The 24,526-nt window shown below is 39.1% G+C and overlaps 1 protein-coding gene across 7 annotated transcripts in view; it reads right to left on the bottom strand.

Annotated features, from left to right (window-relative positions):
- Window positions 1-24,526, bottom strand: part of BICD1 (bicaudal D homolog 1 (Drosophila)) — a 206,666-nt gene that overhangs the window by 14,936 nt on the left and 167,204 nt on the right. For 3 of the 7 annotated variants that reach the window (XM_005865668.2, XM_005865670.2, XM_005865671.2), the window contains exon 7: window positions 24,036-24,243. In XM_005865668.2, the coding sequence (XP_005865730.1) occupies window positions 24,036-24,243 (208 nt within the window). Of the gene's footprint in view, window positions 1-9,818; window positions 9,828-22,753; window positions 22,948-23,925; window positions 24,244-24,526 lie in introns of those variants that run through there. The other 4 variants (XM_014539216.1, XM_005865669.2, XM_005865666.2 and 1 more) reach the window with 3 other exon arrangements.

Genomic DNA, 24,526 nt, shown 5'->3' with positions numbered 1-24,526 from the left:
CATACACAAGAGATTGTTAGTGCCTTAAGGGCAGAGATGAATAAAGGATGTTATTGCGTAAAGCACCTGTGGGTCTGTCTTAATTACGCATGAAGAGCATCCTTGTACGACATTCCTCCATAAACAAAGGCCAAGTAGAAAGGAAGGTAGAAAAGAGAATGAGAACAAAGGAAGGAAATTACCAGCTGAATCAACATGAAGTAGTTTCTCCTGGGAACTTTATACTAGTTATCTGTCTGGGATAAGACAGTCTGGAGTTCTTATTTTCACTATTCCTACCATGAGGAAAGCTTTTTGGTATATGCGACAATATCAAAATCTCATATATCCTGAGACTGTTTTTCTCTTTAACATTTTTCGTGATCTTTGCTACTGAAACAAATGCAGAGCTTAGCATCAGAGCAGGTGGTCTACCAACATTCATTGATTAATACAGATCACCATATATATTAACTTGCTCAAGGTCACGCAGCTGGAAAGCAGGAGAGCAAGGATTTGACTTCAGACTTTTCTGATGCTGAGGCCTATCTTCTATTCACTACTCTAGCTGTCTCTCAAATTGACACCAGCAGCCTCTAGAAAATATCAGGGTCATAGAATCAATGAGACATAAAAACTTCACCAGACATAGTAATTTGGAGGCAACCAATTACCTCAAAAACACAAAGCAAGAAAAAGGGTGCAGGGATGGGGATAATATCTAGTTTCTCTAGAGAGGTGGCTGAAATCCATGAATTTCATTGGCGAGGGAGAAAAGTCTCATCATATGTTTTCTCTTCAGGCTTCTACTATTTTAAAACCTTTCAATGCAATTTAGAAAACGAATCAAGTTTCTAAAAGTCAATGCCCACTGGTGGCTGTTTGGGTTGGGAGGGAGAGCCTCCGGTGGAAGGAGGCAGGGGACACCTCTGTTTTGGCTCCACACCTGGCTCAGAGGGCAGTGGTGGGAGTTGGTGAGGACAGTGTGGGAGAAGGATGATCTGTGGAGACCACACCCGGCTATGATGAGTAGTGGGGCTGCAGAATGGCGTCTGTGGTGGCCAGATGCTGGGCGAGAGGCAGAGCAGCAGCTCTTTGTGGCAAATGGCCTCCTCCAGAATGGCTTGCACCCAACCCCTGGCTTTCCTGACTTGAGAACTAACGCAAGCCTACCGTTTCAGGAGATCTTATTTTCCACATCACATCTACTTCCCTCATGACCATAAACTCCTCTGGGTGCTATGTACTTTCCCATGAAAACTATCTCTGTCCCCTGAGTTTTCCTTAGGCCAAGTTCTTTTTTTAAAATATATTTTTATTTATTTCAGAGAGGAAGGGAGAGGGTGGGAGAGATAGAAACATCAATGATGAGAGAGAATCATTGATTAGCTGCCTCTTGCACACTCCCTACTAGGGATTGAGCCTGCAACCCAGGCATGTGCCCTGAACAGGAATTGAACTGTGAGCTCCCGGTTCATAGGTCGATGCTCAACCACTGAGACACACCAGCCAGGAAGGCCAAGTTCTTGCAAGGCACGATTTCAACTTCCCTCACTCTCCTCCTTGCTCCCTGACCATGTCCCAGTTTGTGCACTACCTTCTAAAAATGAGGTGTTCAGAAAGGAAATCGGGTGTGATAAGATGTGAGTGGCGGAGTGGAGTGGCAGAGTCTCGCCTTGTCTGAGACATCCTGCTTCTATGAAAAGAGCAGAAGCCCGTGTGGCATTTTTTTTGGCAGCCACATTTCCCTGCTATTTCCCATAAGCCTGCTTTATTTACAGATGGTGCTCTCAAGCCATGCTTCCTCCATCGTGAAGTTACAGTGTCTGGCACTCCAGTGGAATATTTTATGTAATTTTAGCTTTCTGTTCATTTCTAATAAAAGTTTCGCCTTTTCCTATCTGAACCATCTTTCAGATCTGATTCTGTCATCTAGCACATTAACTTCCTCTCCCTTCTATTTCTCTTCCAAATCAGAAAAATGTGATAACATGACCTTGATATCTTTCTATCTCAGACTAGAGGCCCGATGCATGAAATTCGTGCACGGGGTGGGGAGATGTATCTCAGCCTGGGCTGCGCCCTCTCGCAATCCGGGACCCCTTGGGGGGTGTCCAACTGGCAGTCGGACATTCCTCTCACAATCCAGGACCCCTCGCTCCTTACCGCCCACCTGCTCGCTCCTTACTGCTTGGCTCACCGTTCCTTAGCGCTGCCTAGGAGGCGAGAGAGGCTCCCGCCACCGCCACTGTACTCGCCAGCCATGAGCAGTGCTCTAGCTGTGGGAGCGCGCTGACTACCAGGGGGAAGCTCCTGCGTTGAGCGTCTGCCCCCTAGAGGTCAGTGCGCATCATAGTGACTGGTTGTTCTGGTCGTCCGGTCCTTCTGCCATAACGGTCACTGGGCTTTTATACATATAGATTAGCAACTAATAGTAAGGCCAGGCTAAGTAGAGACAATACTTCATAAATACCAGTCTATGAATTTGGACCCTTTGAACATGTGCATTCAACCAGTTATGAATCCAAACAATTATAGTATCATCTAGAATTTCTCTGTCTAAAAAATATTGTAAAATACCTGGTTAGTTGTTTGCCAAAATTCAGGTATATTATGTTACCACTTTTCCTGGTTTTATAAGCGAGAGAATGAGGGTAAGTCTAGCATAAGTCATTCTTGCTGAACTCATGCTGGTTTTTAGTAATCCCTACCTTATATGGAGCATACGAAGCCCATTGATTTTTAGAAATCTGCCAAGGATCAGCCTCAAGGTTGTAGGTCTACAGGTTAGAGAAACTACTTCCTTTTATAAGAAATTACATTTCTTCTTCTGACACACCTAGGAATTCACCTTTTCGTTTTCATATTCTATTTCTCCCTGGGACCTCTCCCCCTGTCTTTTATAAGGCCGTGATGTTTTTTAGCATGTTTCCTTCAACAAAAAAAAGTGAGAAGGAGAGGGATATATGCTTTCATTCCTTTCATGCCATTTTGAAAATGGCAACTCATATATACTCAAATATTGGCAGGAGAAGTGAAAAGTCATGATACAAAGAGCAAACATGCCTCTTGGGGAGACAGTTAATATCTTTGATAACTTGGTGTACTGTTTCCAGGACTGTTAAAGAAAGATAGGCTTAATAATTAAATCTACCCACCTGGACAATTGCTGTTAGAGAATATGACATCACTATTATTTCCAAATAGATATCACTTTGAACAAAAATTTTACCTATTTGAAGTATTCATTAAGGACCTTTCCGTAGGACAGATGATTAACGGTTAGTAGAAAAGCAAGAATGTTTAGTTATTAAAGCTATTACAATAAGAGTTGACAGGGACTTATTCTAAGATAACTCCATAGTTAATGATCACACCCTCTTTATATCCATAGGATATCCTTCTTTTTTCTTTCTGCAAATCTGGCCTTGTTCTTCCAAACTATTCCCTAATTTAGATTTCAGCAAATACATAAAAGAAAGAGCATGCAGAAAGAATGTAGAAGGGAGGGGAAAGGATGAAAAATAATGGCAGCATGTAAGAGTTCTTAAGTGCTGTATATATGCAAACACTAGGCTAAGCACTTTGCATGCAATAGCTCTTTCATCCTTACAAAGGAATAGGTTTTGTTTTTATTTTATAAATAAGAAACTGAGGCCTAGGGAGGTTAAGGAACTTATGCATGGTCACTTTCTGTATGGTTATTATAGTGAACAAAATCTTTTTAGTGTTCAGAATACTCAACTGAGTTTGGTTGTCATAATGCCCATTTTACAGATTAGAACACTGTGGATCAGAAGAGTTAAGTGATTTTTCTGAGGGCCCTTAGAAAGATGAACAGAGTGAGAACCTGAGCCCAAATTTCTGACTGTCCACCCCATGCCCTTTCAGTAGAATGCCCCATCGTGCCTGTTATATAAACTGACTATGTGCCCCCCCCCATTCATATGTTGAAACACTAACCCAGTACCTAAGAATATGACCATATTTGGAGATAGGATCTCTAAAGACATACTTAAGGTAGGGTGACTAATCCAATCTGACTAATGCTCTTATAAGCAGGGGAGATTAGGAGTTTAGCACACACCGAGAGACCCAGGGATGCATTCACACAGATAGAAGGCAGTGAGAAGGCAGCCATGTACACATCAAGGAGAGGCCTCAGGAGAGACCAAACCTGTCCACACCTTGATCTTGGACCTCCAGCCTGCAGAACTTGTAGAAATCTAAATGTCTATTGTTTAAGCTCCTCAGTCTAACTAATGCAGAGCCTTTGTACTTGATCCAAAGTGAAAGCAGTTATTACTCTCTCTTACTCTGCCAACTCTTTTGTCTTAATAAACCAACAACTGAACTTCTCTTGAGTTCTTCAAAGATCTAAGAAGTCCAAGGGTTGAAATAAATAAATGTTTTAATTCAAGGAAATTCACATGAGAGGATATATACAGAAGGCCAGAGCACAAATTCTAAGTGAAAATCTGTACTTAAATTTCAGCAAACTTTCTTCTTAGCAAAAAGCACTTTAGAAAGATGTAAAGGTGGTCAAATCGGGGGTGTTGGGGAAAACAAAATCGATGATAGGATGTGAAATTTGAGTAATTAGGTTAGTAGAAAGTATAAGTTTCTCCTCACTGTGCACTGAAGGACAGAAAACTTGCATAATGGTTTTTAAAAGCCTCCCTAATGTAGGGATTCTGGATATTTTGGATAATAGCACAAAGGTGCTTTCCATAGTTACTGACATATTTCTTGAGGTTTTCACACAACAATCTATGGGAATGGGTAATGGGTATGTCACAATAATTTCCTTCTATTTGCCAGTGATGCTTCTGTAGTAATTTTCTATATCTCTTTGCCTTCCTCTCTCTTCTCCCCCCCCCCCCCCCCTTGCTCCTCAACTTCCCTCCATTTTAGCATGAGATTCGGGGGCCATGAGAGACCTCTGGGTTTAGATCCTTGCTCCACCACCCAGTGAGGGACACTGAGGAACCGTTCTGAGTCTCAGTTGTTCTATCTGTGAAGCAAGGACATTAAATACCAGTCTTGCAGATACCAGGTGAAAGAACGTTTGGGAAAGCACGTAGCCCAGGGTCCATTGACAGGAACTGGTCATTGATTAGACATGAGGTACCAAAGGGAGGAGTCAGATGACCTTGAGGTTTTCAGCATCAAGAAACAAAGTAAATCCCATCAACAAGAATGAACATTAAAAAGGCCCCAATAGACTATATGATGAAATCATTTCAATAAGCCTTTGCTCCTCACATTGCATTCATCTGAAATGGTCTCCCTTCTCTCTGACTATTCAGAACCGACAAGTTTCAGCCTGATCACTCCAGAAGGAAGTATCTGCTTCCTCTAAACTCCTTCAGCACTTATCTCATCTCCACCAGCATTTCTCGTGTCCAGCTTGTGGCCACTGCTATCTGTGCAGTAGACCTAATTTCCTCAGTCAGGCTTCAGGGTGAAGGCGGCGAGGGCCTTGCCTTATAATTCTTACCATTCTTTGTTTCCCCATAGTGGTGTGCCTGGAGAATTTGCATGTGGTGCAAAAATATTTTCTAATATACTGACTACACTTCCCCTAACAGATCTTTGGACTTGTTTCTTTATTAGTATTTTATTAATGCCATTGTCTGATGGATCCACTTGAAAATGGGAGAGCTTACAATTTAGATATTCCTGTCATCAGAACCACATATTTCTAGTAAAAGGAATAAAAAAGAGGAAATATTACCTGATAAAGATTTTAAAGCTAATTTAGTTATATCAGGTAATTAATGAAGACTTTGATGTATACATTTTAAAAATAAATGTTTAATTGCCACATTTAAAATGTGCCCAATACTAAATTATTCCTCACTAAATCTACAAAATGATTAATAGCATGTTACTGAATTAACAGAAAAATTAATGGAAAGAAGCATCAAAATACTTTCTCATAGGAGTAACAACTTCAACAGTTACATAGTCCTATGGATGCCTATACTTGTAAATTGAAAAAACAAACATAGAAAGTAAAAAATTTAGGAAAAAAATAAGAAAAATTTAAGGTAGAAACATTATATAAAGAACAATAATAAGGAGAGCATGAGATAGAAACATTTATATAAATATAAACAGTAGTTAGAAAAATTCGAAATATTTTTAAAAATGAAATGATGAATTTAATGATGCATTGATTAAAAAAATGGAGATCTGTGAACAACTTTTAGCATTTTATAATCAAACACATAGAGTTAGCTATCTCATCCCTTTTTGCCAGACATATCACATATCCTATTAATACATTCATTTATCAGAAAGTACCCACAGATAATAGCATTATTTCAAACTACTCAGGGGTGCAATCTGCTAATTTATGTCACCAGACACTTCAGGTTTAACTTTACATCAGTGTTTAACATGGCAAATCCCACATTTATATCCTTGATAGTCAGAAATAATCATTATTCATTAAATATTTCTGGAATAAATATTATTCATTAAATATTTCTGGAAAAGACAGAATTGTTGAAACACAAAAACATGTCAGTATAGACAATGCAAAAAAAAAATTACTAACAAATCCTTAAAAACATTTGGCTCTGCCTTTACATAATGATAACTGTGTATAGTTTATCACACTTTTGGGACACACATTAAAACTGCCTTCAACAATGTAGAATCGAAGCATGACTTGCTAAGAAGAGGGAGCATTTTTAGACTTTATAGTGATTATAAATTAGACCAAGAATGTCAAACTCGCGGCCCGCCACATGCAGCCCACAACAAATATTTTTGCAACCCAGCCAATATAACAGCATGCAAGAAACGTTTTAATAAAAATTTCATAACTTAATTTTTACAATATCCTGTTGGCCCAGTCAATATAACGATATGTAAGAAATGTTTGAATAAAAATTTCATAACTTAATCTTTACAATATCCTGTTATACATAATTATTAATAATGAACTACAACGTTTGCTCATGACTGATTACTATAATTATGTTGCATTCATTTCCCTTACACGCCTTAGGCGCAGGCGCACCATTTCTCTCAACTAATACTAGCAGCAAGTATTTTAGCAGCTGATGGCCACATCATTAGTCTTGGACTGACTTGTTTAGTGTGCGCAACAGGAAATATTTTGCTTTCAGAGAGCAAGAAAAATAGGTTTATTTGCATTACATTTATTAATTTGTGCAGTTATTCAGTGTCTGGTAAGTTAATGTTCAAGAAAAATATTAATTTTTATTAAAATATTCTATTATTTTATGTTAACAATTACTCATTTATTTCAGCCCTTTGTATTCAGCATGTCTCTATCAAAATAAATGTACATTTCTATGAAAATTGAAGCTTTTGATTTTTTGCGGCCCACATAAACTTAAACCTTGTTTATTTGGCCTGTGTTAGCCTTTGAGTTTGACATGCTTGGATTAGACAAAAACTTTCATCTAGCTTTCCATTTTCTGTCCTGAAGAATATCATCTGACTAGCTGGTAAGACAAAGCAATACTCATAATCCATTTTTATTTCAAACCTTGCAAAAAAGAAATATAAAAATGCCCGGTAGCAGATTAATGTTTTGCTCCTGAACAACTTACAATTAAACCATGAGCATGTGTGTAAGCAACAGCCTATGGTAGGAAAGACATGGGAGGTGAGGGGGAGGGTAATGAAATACAGTGGCACCAAGAGGTAAAAGTACATTTTGCTGCCAGATTCTTACACCAATTAAACATCTATTAGAAAATTATCTTTTCTTCAGAAATGACCTTTCCAAGAGCAATGGCACAGAGTTAACTGGCACAGAGTTAACTCAAGGTGGTTTGGTAGTCCATTCTCCAGCAAGCAAAGTCAATAACAGCATGTATCAGATAAAGAGCCGCTTATACCTTTGAAATGTCAAGATTAATTCATCATCAAAAAGAAAAGAAAGATAAAGTTAAACAAACTACAACCAAAACCTCCCTCAAAAGATCAATTGTAAAAATATACACCAAACAAGAAAAATATATGAGACACCACTCAGGGAAATGTGTTTGATTTTCCTGTTTAACATTTTTTTTTTTTTGTCATTTAAAAAAAATCAGTGCTGGAAAATACTCTGAGAGTTTCAGGGCATCCCTTCTATAAAATGATGGATCTTAAAATTATAGGCTTCCACCAATGTCAGTTGTTTCTTCTTTTCTTTTCTTTTGTTTTTTTAAGACAAGAAGAAAATCATTATAACACATAACCCACATTTTTTTGGGAGAAACAATTCAAAAACCCCAAAACTAAACCAAGTGTTTCAAAATGTACTATGTCCTCATAAGCAAATTAAACCATAAGTATAGCCCAGTTAAAGGAAAAGCAATATGTTTAAAATATTAAATTTTTTTTAAATCCAAGTTCACAGAAGGTGCTGATTCATTTTTCAAAGAAAAGAATAAGGATTTACAATGACAAGCTTTCTAATGTAAAAGCATTTGATTTGTAGAAATTTAACTGAAGCAATGCTATCAGGAATATATTTATTAAAGAAAATAAGATTCACCTCCAGTTTGACAGCCAACTTACCTCTTTTTGCTTGATGTCAAGTCGTGCATAAAAAGAGAAAAAAATGTATGTTTAACTGATTCTACTGTCATCACACAATGGCTTATTCTATAAATACCTACTCAGACTAAGCGACTATACTATACTTGTTTTCTCTAAGGATCCTATCAACAGAGGTGGAGCCAAGTCTGCCTGGAAAGCCAGAAATACGTATTTAAGATGAACTAAGCAACATCCGCCTTAGGAAGTCTGTGCCAGGGACCTGGGCACCTTTGGCCAGAGCAAATGGTGCCCCTTTCTACTCTAAATTTTCAATTTCACTTCTTATGATCCAAACTGATTATAGACTGGTTTTCAACTTTTTAGCAAGACATAATCTTAAGTGCAATAAAGAATTGAGAGGCGAGGCTCAGTTTAGAACAAAAAATCGATTCGATGAACAGCATCAGAGCAGCAAAAATAGTTCTTCACATGAGCTAAATGTATCTCCTTCAACTAAAAAAATGTACCTATCTCATATCCACTCAAAGTAGGTTAAGTTTAAATGACAGTCCGGTTCTAAATCATTATCCTGCAAAATAAATGCACATGTATTCATATAAATCTTTAGTGAAAATACTTGAAGTCATCGAAGTCCGTTTTTTAATAAAGTTTTTATTTAAAAAATCTGACTGATTGCACATCTTTGCTGCCAATAAAAGAAACTGATGACTGCAAGTTGCAACTATGAGCAAAAAAACCCTTGCCTTTTAAAGTAATTATTATAATTATATTCTAAAAATATAATTATAGTCTAATCTAGTCTACCTTTCAAGAACATTCATTGACTCATGCAATGACAGGAGAGGCGGGTTCAAGAAGCCGTCCCTCGGAAGCGGATCTGAGTTGTGGGCCGGATACACTGCAGGACATTAGTAACTGTCAGTTGTTTCTTCTTTTCTTTTCTTTTGTTTTTTTAAGACAAGAAGAAAATCATTATAACACATAACCCACATTTTTTTGGGAGAAACAATTCAAAAACCCCAAAACTAAACCAAGTGTTTCAAAATGTACTATGTCCTCATAAGCAAATTAAACCATAAGTATAGCCCAGTTAAAGGAAAAGCAATATGTTTAAATATTAAATTTTTTTTAAATCCAAGTTCACAGAAGGTGCTGATTCATTTTTCAAAGAAAAGAATAAGGATTTACAATGACAAGCTTTCTAATGTAAAAGCATTTGATTTGTAGAAATTTAACTGAAGCAATGCTATCAGGAATATATTTATTAAAGAAAATAAGATTCACCTCCAGTTTGACAGCCAACTTACCTCTTTTTGCTTGATGTCAAGTCGTGCATAAAAAGAGAAAAAAATGTATGTTTAACTGATTCTACTGTCATCACACAATGGCTTATTCTATAAATACCTACTCAGACTAAGCGACTATACTATACTTGTTTTCTCTAAGGATCCTATCAACAGAGGTGGAGCCAAGTCTGCCTGGAAAGCCAGAAATACGTATTTAAGATGAACTAAGCAACATCCGCCTTAGGAAGTCTGTGCCAGGGACCTGGGCACCTTTGGCCAGAGCAAATGGTGCCCCTTTCTACTCTAAATTTTCAATTTCACTTCTTATGATCCAAACTGATTATAGACTGGTTTTCAACTTTTTAGCAAGACATAATCTTAAGTGCAATAAAGAATTGAGAGGCGAGGCTCAGTTTAGAACAAAAAATCGATTCGATGAACAGCATCAGAGCAGCAAAAATAGTTCTTCACATGAGCTAAATGTATCTCCTTCAACTAAAAAAATGTACCTATCTCATATCCACTCAAAGTAGGTTAAGTTTAAATGACAGTCCGGTTCTAAATCATTATCCTGCAAAATAAATGCACATGTATTCATATAAATCTTTAGTGAAAATACTTGAAGTCATCGAAGTCCGTTTTTTAATAAAGTTTTTATTTAAAAAATCTGACTGATTGCACATCTTTGCTGCCAATAAAAGAAACTGATGACTGCAAGTTGCAACTATGAGCAAAAAAACCCTTGCCTTTTAAAGTAATTATTATAATTATATTCTAAAAATATAATTATAGTCTAATCTAGTCTACCTTTCAAGAACATTCATTGACTCATGCAATGACAGGAGAGGCGGGTTCAAGAAGCCGTCCCTCGGAAGCGGATCTGAGTTGTGGGCCGGATACACTGCAGGACATTAGTAACCTAAGCACCACAGCAGAAAAAGAGAGTCCTGGGAGTCCAGGGTGAGTACGGCCAAAACAAGCGTGGCTTTCACGTGTATGGCTCACCAAAACTTTAAATTTGTGATACTGAGAGTGTATCAATGACTTTCTTTTTGGCTTAAAGGACAACAAAATTAATAATTAGATGAACAATGGAAAGGCGTAAAGTCAACCATTTTGACTTGTGCTTCTCCTTGCACGCCTTTCAGGCGTAACAAATACACCGTTCACAGACTCAAGAGAGGGGTGCGCGGAGGAAGGGACAGAAAGCTGTGCAGCAGGAAAAGGAGAGGGTGGTGGGATGCTGCACTGCAGTGCACACAGCGCACTGTGACTCTTATCTGGTTGGTTAGCTGTACACGTTTGATGACCAGGTCACTTTCAGTAGGTGTAAGCGCTAGGGAACTGCATTGTCACTTTAAAACAAAGGAACTGTTAGCAGCATAGCAAGTGCAAGCTTTCCAGGAGCAGGAGTCCTGCCTGTCATTCGCAAGGTGCTCACAGCCAGAAGTCAGCTCCTCTGCCAGGCCTGGCCCAGTGCCCTCGGAGCCAGGGGAGCTGCAGAACCAGGTGCAGCGCAGCGAGGAGGAGGGTGGGTTCCCAAGCTGTTTATTGATGCGCAGAAGAGTCTGGTTGGCAGCCGTGTTGAAGGGCACCAGAGAAGCGTTTCTGAATTAAATCAGCGGCCCCCGTATCCAGTGTAACAAACTAGGTCTAGGTTTGGAAACGGAAGCCCGTCCGTTTTGAGAAGGACACCAAAGTGTTAGCACACCGCAAGAAGTCAGCGTTCACGCAGAACACTGCTCTTTCCTGCCTGGTACAGTCAGTTCATGACACAGACATATTTTAAACTGTTCGAAAATATGTTAGATTACAGGGATTTTCCTTGCTGGAAGGTATTCTATATGACGCTAAGATATTTTAGTATAGTTCTATTTAGAAACATGAGCTCCAGTCCCAATCATGGAGAGAAAATTTGTATTCATGGAATCAGTGTCTCAGAGCTGGGAGAAGGTCCTTCAGTATTTCTTCACTCAAGCTGTCCACACATCCTTATAAATGTAAAGGGGATCCTTACAGCCATTAACCTAGAGATTGGCTTCACTGGGTGCCTATTGTGGCTTTTTCTTATGTTTTTCTTAGTATTCTTTGTATGTAGAAAAAGTCCCTTTCAAAGCTGCAGTTTGAATATAGCAATCCAGGAAAAGCTTACATATAATCAGAGGGATTCTTAGAATAGAGGTTGTTATGTAGTTGCATGAGGCAAACAGTAGGATACATAGACTAGTGCCAGTGGATTGGATCAAATAGTGTAAGCATAGCATAGAGCAGTGATGGCGAACCTTTTGAGCTCGGCGTGTCAGCATTTTGAAAAACCCTAACTTAACTCTGGTGCCGTGTCACATATAGAAATTTTTTGATATTTGCAACCATAGTAAAACAAAGACTTATATTTTTGATATTTATTTTATATATTTAAATGCCATTTAACAAAGAAAAATCAACCAAAAAAATGAGTTCGCGTGTCACCTCTGACACGCGTGTCATAGGTTCGCCATCACTGGCATAGAGGGTGTGGACAGCCATTTCCCCCTGGAATACAATGAGGAGGAGGTCCCCGCTGTCCGCCAGACAGAGTACAGCACTAAAACTCTTATTTGCATGGGGTTGGGGGCCTTTGGGATATAAGGCAAGGCCATGCCGATGGCAGACAGTTGTAGTACCTGATTCCCTGGCACAAAAGATATCAAAGAAACTAAGGGTTAGGCTCTGTAAGTAACTGATTGCAGTTTGGTAGGAAAAGGCTGTTCTCTGGCTTGAGAGTGGGGAGCATACATAGTTAGAAGGTGGTGGGATAACATGCGCCATTTTTTAAAATAAATGGAGCTTCTTTATTATTATGTTTTGGAGAGAGGGAGAGGGGAGGGAGGGAGGGAGAGAAAGGGAGAGAGAGAGCGAGAGAGAGAGAGAGAGAGAGAGGAGAGAGAAGCATATATCAGTTGCCTCCTGTACACACCCTGACCAGGAATTGAACCTGTAACCTGGTTATATGCCCTGATCAGGAATTGAACCCTCCACCTTTCTGTGCACTTGACAATGCTCCAACCAACTGAGCCACACTAGCCAGGCTGTGCAACTTTTAAATTTATATTTGGACTAGTTTGTCATTTGGGGGCAGAGTTGCTCTTTTTTGGTGAAGCAGGAGCTATGATTTAGGAACCAACTCTAGAGGTCCCTGTCTCTTTCAGGTTTTCCATCTGCCTGTCAATATTTTTCAGAGAGCCCGAAGGTGTCTTTCCAGCCAGGTTGGAAAAGGAGGTAGTTATTGCCTAGAATGTCCTGGGCCTTCCATATAGCAGCTACTGGCCAAATCTGGTATTGAGCACTAGAAATATGCTAGTTCAAACTGAGTATGCTGTAGTGCAAAATACACACTGAATTTCAAAGACTAAGAAGAACAGAATGTAATGTAGCTTAATAATTGCCACTCCCCCCCCCCCATTGCATGTTATAATGGTAATATTATGGATATAATGTGTTAAATAAAAGATATTGTTAAAATTAGGTTCATCTGTTTCTTTTCATTTTTTCTCAAGTAGCTACTGGAGTATTTAAAATTACATATATAATTATCACATTATCTTTCTATTGAATAGCTGATCTACAAGGTGAAACATTCCTATAGCTGTCATTTTATTATTTGGCAAGAAATATCTCTATTCTACACATGGAAATACTTAAAGCTTTCTTAAATGGTTTAAGTATATCTTTCTTATTTTCCATAACTTCTGGTTAAAGATAAACAAAAGGATAAGTATTGATATGAATAAAAAGCCAAGATATGTTAAGTAAAAAAAAAAAGCACGCATAACAATGTTTGTGGTTGTGTCATTGTTATTAATACATATGTAAAATACATATTTGTGAGTATATATGTATCTATTTATATCTATTTTTTTATGTAGGGAATGTTTCTGAAAGTATGCACAAGGTTGGCTGGACACAGTTGTGGCATGAGAGCTACTTCCTCGTTGTATACCCTTTGTACCTTTTGAATTTTTGAACCATCATCTACTGAAATATATTACTTAAGAACTATAAAAACATGTAAAAAGGAATAAGAGAAAAAAGGAAGGAAAGTTTATATATTTATATGAAACCTTTTACTCAACATTATTCATACATTTTGCCTCTAAAATGGATACTTTCTTATAATTACCTTGATTTGGGGGCATGCATATATTAAAACAACCAAATAAAGAAACTTCAAAATGATATATGCTGCCTGGACTAAATAATAAGAAAAATGAATAACTGACTTGAAAAATTTCAAAATGCAATTGTTATGTAGATTTTATTACATCACCTATATTAAACCATAACTGTATGAAGTATAGCATAGGGAATATAGTCAATAATATTGTAATAACTATGTATGGTGCCAAGTGGGTACTACACTTATAGGGGGATCACTACATAAGTCATATAAATGTCTAATCAGTATGATGTACACCTGAAACTAATATAATATTGAATGTCAACTGTAATTGAAAAAAATTGGGGGGGGGGACCAAAATTGTAAGAAATGTTTTTAAAAATCTGAAATACACTATTTATAACTCTTTGCAACAGAACTACATGTATAAATGATAAACCACAACAAAGCCATACACTGTAGAAAATTTGGACCAATTACCAGTTAGTCAAAAACTTGAGGATCTCCTGTGTGTGAGGTACAGGGCAAGATCGTAGGGATTAAAAGACCAAGGAGGCAGGATTCCTGCTCAAAAGGAGCTTACAGATTCATGGAGGAATCTGATTTAAGAGAACTGTGACTGTCACGGGGCACAGAGGAGGAGCAACTAATTCTGCCTACAGGAGGCAAGGGAACAGAAAAGTCTTCATAATCTTTGTGTATTTTTTTTAATCCTCAACCATTTTTCTAAATAAAAATAAAAATCCTTACCCGAGGATATTTTTCCATTGATTTTTAGAGAAAGTGGAAGAGAGAGGGAAAGAAAGAGAGAAATATTAATGTGAGAGAAACACATTGATTGGTTGCCTCCTGCAGGACCCCTGACTAGGGCCCGGGGATACGTGCCCTTGACGGAATCAAACCTGGGACCCTTCAGTCCACAGGCCAACACTCTGTCCACTGAGCCAAACTGGCTAGAACTAATCTTTGTGTATTTACTTACACAATGGTAAAACTGGTATGTAAGACATACAGCTTAATCCTTTGCAATAGAAAATAAGAAAATCTTAAAAATTCAATATATTTTTTTGTATGAAATTAGTTATCGGATGAATATCAAAACATTCAGCAATATTTGAGGATACTTAGTATTTATCTAAACAAGGCAAATGTAGAGCTCTTTGAAAAGAAGTTAGATAAATTCCTGTATTTCTCAGTTTTCAATTAGGAATCTGTCACTACAGAGATGCTCAGAATCTAATGAAGAGACACATCTCTCAGATGATCTCCGGTGTTTACCTATGCCGCCATCTTGGTTTCCATCGCATTCTCCATTCTTACATTCTTAACATGGCACATTGCAATGGAAGATCATTCTATACTAAAAGATTTCCTGTAAAAATGAAATTAATGCTTGAAGAAATACTGAAATACATGAGAGGAAATTTGAGGGTGTTGTCTCTTTCTACTGTAAAATGGATCATGGCTAACCCAGAGCAAGTAAGAAAAATACTCTTGCAGCATCCCTAATTTCCTAAAATTTGGAAATCTGATGTAATTTTTAATCGCATATTACACTGAGGCAAGATAGAAAAATGTATTCCTCTACACGTGGGTGGTAATTTTGTGAATTAATATTTTTAAATTAATTTTTGTTTTAGTGGATTCTAAACTCAGGGCAACATGCTCTAGCAGCAGGAAATGCCCAGGGAAGAGCTCTGTGGAAGCTACATTACAAGAAAATACCAACCTAAAAAACTACAGATTTCAACAGAATATTGTTCACTCCTGCCACTTCGAGAATTGAATCCTGTGGAAAAACAAAGTATAATGATATGGGGAACTGGAACACACATAGATGTAAAAGCCTCTATAGGATAATACTGTAGTGGGGAAAACCCCACTGAGGTAGTCAGTTCAGAAAGTAAGTTCAAAGAGCTCCGTGGACTAAGCTCCTTCCACATACAAACCACTGGAAGATGACGGAGCAGAGGCAGTTAGATGAGGTTGTGTGTACCTGGGATACGCTGGCTTTCACACATAACTAACTTCAGATTCATGTAAACATTCACGCTCCTCACAGTTTTGATTCTGAGTTTCCGCCACCTGTCATCTGCATAGTTCATTAATCTCTGTACATTCTTCTTTACCTTTGGTGTTACCCACATCTAATCCATTCCCGCCTTGCTGTCAGGGTGATATTACATGACAAAAATCTGGTCTTGCCCGGCCAGTGTGGCTCAGTGGTTGAGGGTTGACCTATGAACCAGGAAGTCACGGTTGGATTCCTGGTCAGGGCACTTGCCTGGTTTGCTGGTTTGATCCCCAGTGTGGGGCATACAAGAGGCAATCCATCAATGATTCTCTCTTATCATTGACTAGAGGCCCAGTGCGCGATTGAAATCGCCCCGCCTCCTGCCGTGCGAGGAGGCACCCTGTGACGGGCAGGGACCCGCGCCTGACTGGCGCAGGGCTGGCTGCCACAGGAGTCAGGCCAAACAGTGCCGTGGGAGGCTGGGACCCGCGCTTGAATCGCAGTGTCCCCCAGCTCCCCTGCGTGGGTCTGCTCCGGGACTGAGGTAGTCAGTTCAGAAAGTAAGTTCAAAGAGCATGGACTGAGCTCCTTCCACATACAAACCACCGGAAGATGACGAAGCAGAGGCAGTTAGATGAGGTTGTGTGTACCTGGGACATGCTGGCTTTCACACATAGTTGGACTTCTCTAACTTCAGATTCATGTAAACATTCACGCTCCTCACAGTTTTGATTCTGAGTTTTCACCACCTGTCATCTGCATATTTCATTAATCTCTGTACATACTTCTTTACCTTTGGTGTTACCCACATCTAATCTATGTCCGCTCCAGGGCCGCCCAAGCCACTTGTCTCTGTCTCATCTCCGCTCCAGGCCTCATCTGCGCGTGCAACCTCCTGTCTGGTCGTGACCTGTTACGGAATCCCGGCCTAATTTACATATTACCTCTTTAAGGAAGTCATGGTTCCATTCCTGGTCAGGGCATATGCCTGGTTCGCTGGTTCGATCCCCAGTGTGGGGCATACAGGAGACGTCCCTTCCTCTCTGAAATCAATAAAGGTATATTTTTTTAAAAATCTAGTCTTATTCTTAACACTATGCCCACAGAATAAAGTCTGCTTTCAATAAACTGGCCTCTGTTTTCAGACCCCTGCCCACCTTTCCAGTCTCATTTCCCATCACTTCCAAGTCCTGCCCCAGTTTCTAGCCCCACGCTCATGGCCTTTGCACAAGTTGGCCTGCTTTCTTATAAGGCTTTTCTCCTGACCCACACCTGCACCCCTACTAGTTCTAGTCACCTTTCATGACCAGTGCTCTTCCAGGAGGATTCTCCTAAGCACCCTAACTCCTCTATTATCCCAAGAACAGCCATTAACATCATTACTTATTTACCTATCTAACTCCCATACCAGATTATGAGTTTCTTGAATAAAAGGGGTAGAGTTTTACTTGAATATCATTATCTCAAGAACCAAGAAAAGGGCCTGACATATAACAGGTGTTCACACATTTTGTTAAATTTTAACAAGTGAGTGAATGAGCAAATGGGTTAATGAAGAAACAAACATAGCTTTGGCACATGGTTAAGAATATCGGTTTTATAATATAACAAACACATAAATAAATGTCTACTTGTTTGAATGCAGTGAAATGTAAAGGCAACTTTCACCAATGAACATGTTCGTGTCTACTGTTGACTCTACATCTAAAGGTGTGATTATGTACCCAAGGGTAAGACCTTCTGTTAGCTGCTTTAAAATCAGTAAAGTCTAAAATAGCATAGACATTTTTTTTCAGATTTCAAAACAATACCATTCGTTCTTACTGGTGGTGATGTCAGAGAATGAGAGGGAGGAAAAGAGAGAAGTAGGAAAGGGCAGAGGGAATTGAAACCATACTAGGAAGGAAACATTCAGGAAGAAAAGCTCCTGCGTGGGAGACACAGTGTGAGAGTGAATTGCTTGGGCTATTCCTTCACAAGAGAGCCCAAACTTGCTTTTGCAAGTCTGAGATTCCTTGTTTATCCTGTACAAACAATGTAGTTAGGTCTTTACTACAGAAGTAATATCACTTGCCTATGAATTACAGAGATACCTTGTACATATTCTGGCAGACCGCTTTTAATTATTGATTAAATGTGTGATTATTACTATGTAGGCCTAGGTGGTTAAGGCATTGAGATAAAATGTTGGCTACAGCATTTCATAGCCAATGATTTTATGAAGATACTAGAGGCCTGGTACACGAATTCGTGCACGGGTGGGGTCCCTTGGCCTGGCTGCCAATTGCGGCTCGCCAGCCAGGGGGAGGGACCGTGGGAGGTTGGCCAGCCATGGGAGGTTGGCTGTGGGAGCGCACTGACCACCAGGGGGCCTCTCCTGCATTGAGCATCTTCCCCCTGGTGGTCAGTCAGCGTCACAGCAACTGGTCATTCGGTCGACCGGTTGTAATGGTCGCTTAGGCTTTTATATATATAGATACTATCCGCTGCCTGATTGCAAACTCATTGGTGACAATAGGGTTCCTTTTTTTTTTTAATGCTCACCCAAGGGTATTTTTTTCATTGCTTTTTAGAGAGAGTGGAAGGGAGAGAGGAAGGGGGAGGAGAGAGAGAGAGAGAGAGAGAAACATCAATGTGAGAGAGACACATCAACTGGTTGTCTCCTGAATGGTCCCTGCAACTTAGATATGTGCCCTTAACTGGGAATCAAACCTGAGACCATTTGGTGGAGCCAACCCTCTCACCACTGAGCCATGGCGGCCAGGGCAGGTCCCTCTTGATTCCAGTGCATCAAAGCTGTTAGATATGTGTGGGAGGACCTGGAGTTTGTACATCAGGATAAGGATAAAGTCAAGAATAAAAAAGCCAACAAGCCATGCGCAGAAACAGAATTTCAGAGGCCGAGGCAGCAGAGACTGAGCCAAAGGTAAAGGCAAGGGCCAAAATTTTCCTCTAAAACAGCCGTGGGCAAACTACGGCCCAGGGGCCGGATCCGGCCAGTTTGAAATGAATAAAACTAAAAAAAAAAAGACCATACCCTTTTATGTAATGATGTTTACTTTGAATTTATATTAGTTCACACAAACACTCCATCCATGCTTTTGTTCCGGCCCTCCGGTCCAGTTTAAGAACCCATTGTGGCCCTCGAGTCAAAAAGTTTGCCCACCCCTGCTCTAAAAGGTTGTAAATCAATTAGTACAAAGTACTAATCAATTAGTACAAAACATTCTTCTAATTTTTAAGGTCCATGCCCCATCCTAGAGTTGATTCTCCAGAAATTGAGAAATTGTGCCTTGAAGAAGATGGGGCTTGCTGCTGACCATCTCATAGAAATATCTCTTATATATGGTAAATAACATTTTACATTCTGTGCCTTAAAATAGTTTTAAATATATTTTTATTGATTTCAGAAAGGAAGGGAGAGGGAGAGAGAGAAACAACAATGATGAGAGAGAATCATTGACCAGCTGCCTCCTGCATGCCCCATATTGGGGATCAAGACCTCAACCCAGGCATGTGCCCTGACTGGGAATTGAACTGTGACTTCCTGGTTCATAGGTCAATGCTCAACTACTGAGCCACGCCAGCTAGGCTGTGCCTTAAAATTTTAAATATGATTTATAGCTCTATCAATTCTTCAACCAAAGGAGCCAAACTAAATTAATTTCGTTTTATTGATTTAATTATTTCAATGATCCTCAATAGAAAAACAACCCATGTATGTGCTTATTAGACTAATTTAAATTACCTGAAAAGATATATTAAAAATACATTTTAGAAGACGAGGTTTACCAAAAACCATTCTGGTAAATTAACAGTGAATCGTCCTTTGAAAATGATGACTATCTGTGACTTCCTGGTGGCTCAGTGGATAGAGCATTGGCCTGCGGACTGAAAGGTCCCAGGTTCGATTCTGGTCAAGGGCATGTACCTTGGTTGCGGGCATATCCCCAGTGGGAGGTGTGCAGGAGGCAGCTGATCGATGTTTCTCTCTCATCGATGTTTCTAACTCTCTGTCCCTCTCCCTTCCTCTCTGTAAAAAATCAATAAAATATATTTTAAAAAAATAATAAAAATGATGACTATATATTGTTACTAGCCATTAACTTTTATAATAATCAATAACATAAATTTACAAATAAAAAATACTCATAAAATTGATTACTTCCCATGGGTTTAAGATATTTCTTGCATAGAACCTAGGATTGGTTATATATGGCATATTTTTCTTTTCTCAGCCTAATTAAAATATTTTATATAGTAAAAACATCATAAATAATGTTTACTACATATTACCCAATATAGTTCAGTGTATGAAAAATAACATAGTCAATAATGCAAATATTTTTATAAGCTACAATTTGGTATAGACAGTTACTCAGTTTCTACAGTAATTCATTTAACTGGAACCTTTTAGAAAATGCTGCTGGATTGATCTAAGAATTTATTAGGGGCGAATCTGGTTGATTTCATGATATACAATTGAAAATTCCTTGGGATATATTAACAACTTTACTTACTCCCCACTTTTACTATTAACTTCAAATAAATTATTAAAAATAAAGTTTATCAAACATGATGATAATCTATTTGTTGTCATGAAAGTGCTTCTCTGGCCTAAGGGTGATTCTGAATTTCACATTATTTGTATCTTTAATCTTGCATATAGCAATAATTTCTAAGTCCAATGTCATTTTCTGGTTATTCTAAACTAAACAGTTTAAGACAACATAATGGTACTCTCATTCATGTATGTTTACTAGCCTTAGAGTTGCAAGATGTGTAAAGTGTGTATAAAGAATCAGACTGTGTGAAAATGAGAAAAATGTTTTGTGGGGCTTTTAGTACATTGATACACCCTTTGTGACAGCAATATCAAAATGGAGCAAACATACAGAAGTTCATACTATTAACCCAGTGATCTCACTCAAGAAAAAATTGAATTGATGAGGAGTGGGATGCATGAGGATATTCTCAGTGGTATTCTACAATATGATAAATAATGGAAAACTATCTCAGCGGTTAACAAGGGAGGAAGTAGTGATTAATGTGATAACATCTACATAAAATGTATGACACAACCTTTAAAAATAAGACTAGGCAGCATGGAAAAGCTTATGATATAATGTTAATGGTTTCCTCAATGTAATGACAATAACATAAAACATATATTCATGAATACAATGATCAAATAGTCATATACAAAATGAAAATAGTTATTGTTCATCTTTATTATTAATTCTTAATCATACTGAGATGACACCTTTAAAATTAAAATACTAGGCTTACTCATTAATTATATAATTTCTTTTCTAAGTCCTAGTAGACAGTGCTACTCAACCTATGTGGAACACTGAAAAGACTTGTGGGGTTTTATTCAAGTTAAGTGTCCTAATGGATCCTTACCACGTTGGTAATTCACAGATACTTCAAGGTACCTCCCAGTGGGGTCTAAAACAATAGGAAATGAGCTGTGGATGTAGAAACACCCAAGGAGTTGTTGCCTTTTTTTTTTAGATGTACATTTTGACTTTCAGGCTCTTCCAACTCATTGTCACTATCGGTTTCCTCAAACATTCTTAGAATGTTGAACATGTGCTGTAAATTTCCACACATCTTTTCATCCCAATCAGTAGGCTGCTTCATGAATCAGATAAGGAAAGTATTAGAGATCCAAAGGCTGAGGTTTCCAAAAAGCAATTAAGGTAAAATTGAAGTAAATTAAGTAGGAGTAAATTAATTAAATTAAGAAGTAAATTGAAGAAAGAAAGAAAAAAAAAAGCTGTGGCAAAGGTGGGAAACTCAAAGGCTACAGCAGGGACCAGACGATAACAGAAACGAGTGTAGCAGGCTGGGTACAAGTGATAGGGGGGAAAGGGGTGGTGGCCACTGCAAAGCTGGCCCTGTTTAAAAGCAGCAACCAGTCCACAGTCCTAACAGGTTGCTGACATGCATGAAGCAGACCCAGGGCTGCCAGATATTCAGAATCGTTCAAGGGAGACCAGAAATGTAGATGCCCACGTGAAATATCTGTGTTTCTGTTGACAACTAACTTAACTAGTTTTAATTTTTCATTCCCTGAAGAGCCAAATAATGGATGCCCTTGGGCTTGTTTTGTTCCATGGGCTTCCTTGTGTGCCCCCTCTGTTATCTTTATTTGCCGGAAGTCACGTTTTCAATCGAGGCCCTTCACAGGCCAAAGAAAAAGAAAAATGCAAAATGGTGAAGCTGTAGTAACTGGTGAGCATATGGGCTCGCAAACTGCAAGAACATGACAGTAAGACTTGAATGTTCCTGAGGAGCAAAACCTCGGAGGATTTTACTTTTATTTGTCTGTAATGATTGAGGAAACATTCTGAGTCACTACAAAAAGGAAATTAGCCCCAACGGCTTTTTGTTAAAAATGATCAGAACGAAACGACAAGTTTTGACCAAGATGGAATTGCTAGGAGCTACCAAATGGCAAAGAGGATGCAGGTGTGTGTCCTGCGTGGCACCAGCCTGTGGCAAGTTTCCGGTTACCTATCCTATTCCCTCCAACTCTCATTTTCCATCCTCAGCGGCTAAAAGGAAGTCCCTGGAGACTCCTCAGGACGGGTGGTCTGGCCGAGGAAAGGAGGACCCAGGAGGCTGCGTGTAAAGGTGTTCTCAGTGGAGAGGTAGGAATTTCCCCGTCATCAAAGTGAGGCTCAGCGGATGGGTGGGCAGGAGTGGCTGGAAGGGAGGGGAGAGCTGTCTACTCAACTCATCATTTGCGTCACATGCACTCAAGGAAAAAATGTTTACCTGGTGGAGCCACCGTTAACCTTTTTTCCTTGCTGAGCCGGTGCCCTTGGATGAATTCACTCATGGAAGGGGGGCCCTTCAGAAGAAATGACTCTGTGGAGGTGGGGTCAGGGGGAACTCTTAATAAAGTCTGTAGGTAGGAAGCCCCTGAAGTCCTGGGACGGCTCTGATCACAAAGGGAAGGTGAAAATTGTCTTGCAGGAGATCCAAGAAAATACATATAGGAAACAAAAAAGTTTTACTTTAATTACCTTTCAAAGCCTCACCGGTGACAACATTACTTATATTGGCATTTAATTTTTTTAACATGTAAATCAAGATTTTTTTTTTTTTTGCTAATTGCTTCGTTTCCACACCAGGATACAACCCCATTTAGAAACTGTATTGGAAACTGCGAAAGAGATTTATTATAGTAGGTTTGAACCACAAATAAGAAAATATGGATATAATTTGATTTCTTACTGAAAGCTTCTAAAATAAAAATCTTACTATTAACTGAAAATAGAGGGTAAGTAATTCAACATCCAGGACTCTGGGGAAAAGGTCAGAAAAGCCACCGACAACCTTACAGGTGATTTCTTGGAGCAATATCCACATACCAAATGAAAATGCACCAAAACCTGCTTTAAAGAAAAGGACTATACACATTCCATCCCACTTTACCTAAATGTAGACATCTCCTTTAGTCAGCCATCAGTTTTGGTAACACAAACAAAAGTTCCCTCAGAGAACATATCCATATCCTTGCCCCATTAAAGAGAAGCTGCTAAAAGCACCATTACCAGAGGTACAATGATTTTTAAAATGACCATCCATGTAAAATACAGCATCCTTCTTAATATCCATCTTTTATCTACTAATTTTTAGGCTGGAGGTAAGGGAGAGGTATATTTGTGCATATAAGGAACAGCAAAAATGTTGACAGACACAAAAGTTATTTTACGGTTAATTAAGAGGTGGGGTGTGAGGGACAGAAATGAGTAAATAAATATAATTATCAAACGTTTTTGATTTTTTAAAAAAACCAACATTAGCAAGGCCCATTTATACACCCACTCCCAGTTTTTCTCTTCCTTCCCTTCCTCCATCCTCCACAATAAGAACACATCAATTTTTGCAGTTAACTAACATCTGGCCACTGCACCACACTATGAAGATTGCTGCATGCATACCTTTTCCTCTGAGTGCCACTGCTGCCCCGAATGATGGGTGTCTGTGGGCCCTGACTATGCAGGAGGTAAGTGTCTATGGTGGGCACGATGCCTGAGGCCTCCCCACTTACTTTAGGGCTGCCGATCTTGCTCTTTCCAAATTTGCCTTTGCTGCGTCTCGACTGCTCATGGTCAAATTCTAAGTCCTCCAGCCGCTGGGTCAGGGCGAGTTTTTGCTGGATAGCCATTCGTAACAAAGTATTTAGAGTCTTCTTCTCGTCCTCTGCGGCTGCTAACTGTCTCTGCATCTCATCCAACTGTGTGACATACTCATCACATCTGGAACCAAAACAGAAACGTGGTCAGGAGAAAAACCTGGGCGAAACTGAAGTCGGATTTCAATGAAAAAGGAATGGATTTTACTGGAACACGCTGGTCTTCTTAAATTAGAAACAGTAGAGCAGGCTCCATAATTGATGGTTCACCTACACCATGGAGTACATATGGGGACCCTTGTGCACTGCTGGTGGGAATGCAGACTGGTGCAGCCACTGTGGAGAACAGTATGGAGTTTCCTCAAAAAACTAAAAATGGAACTCCCATTTGACCCAGTGATCCCACT

Source organism: Myotis brandtii, unplaced genomic scaffold, assembly GCF_000412655.1.
Source record: "Myotis brandtii unplaced genomic scaffold, ASM41265v1 scaffold209, whole genome shotgun sequence".
Lineage (NCBI taxonomy): Eukaryota > Metazoa > Chordata > Mammalia > Chiroptera > Vespertilionidae > Myotis > Myotis brandtii.
This window is presented reverse-complemented; position numbering and strand designations above follow the sequence as displayed.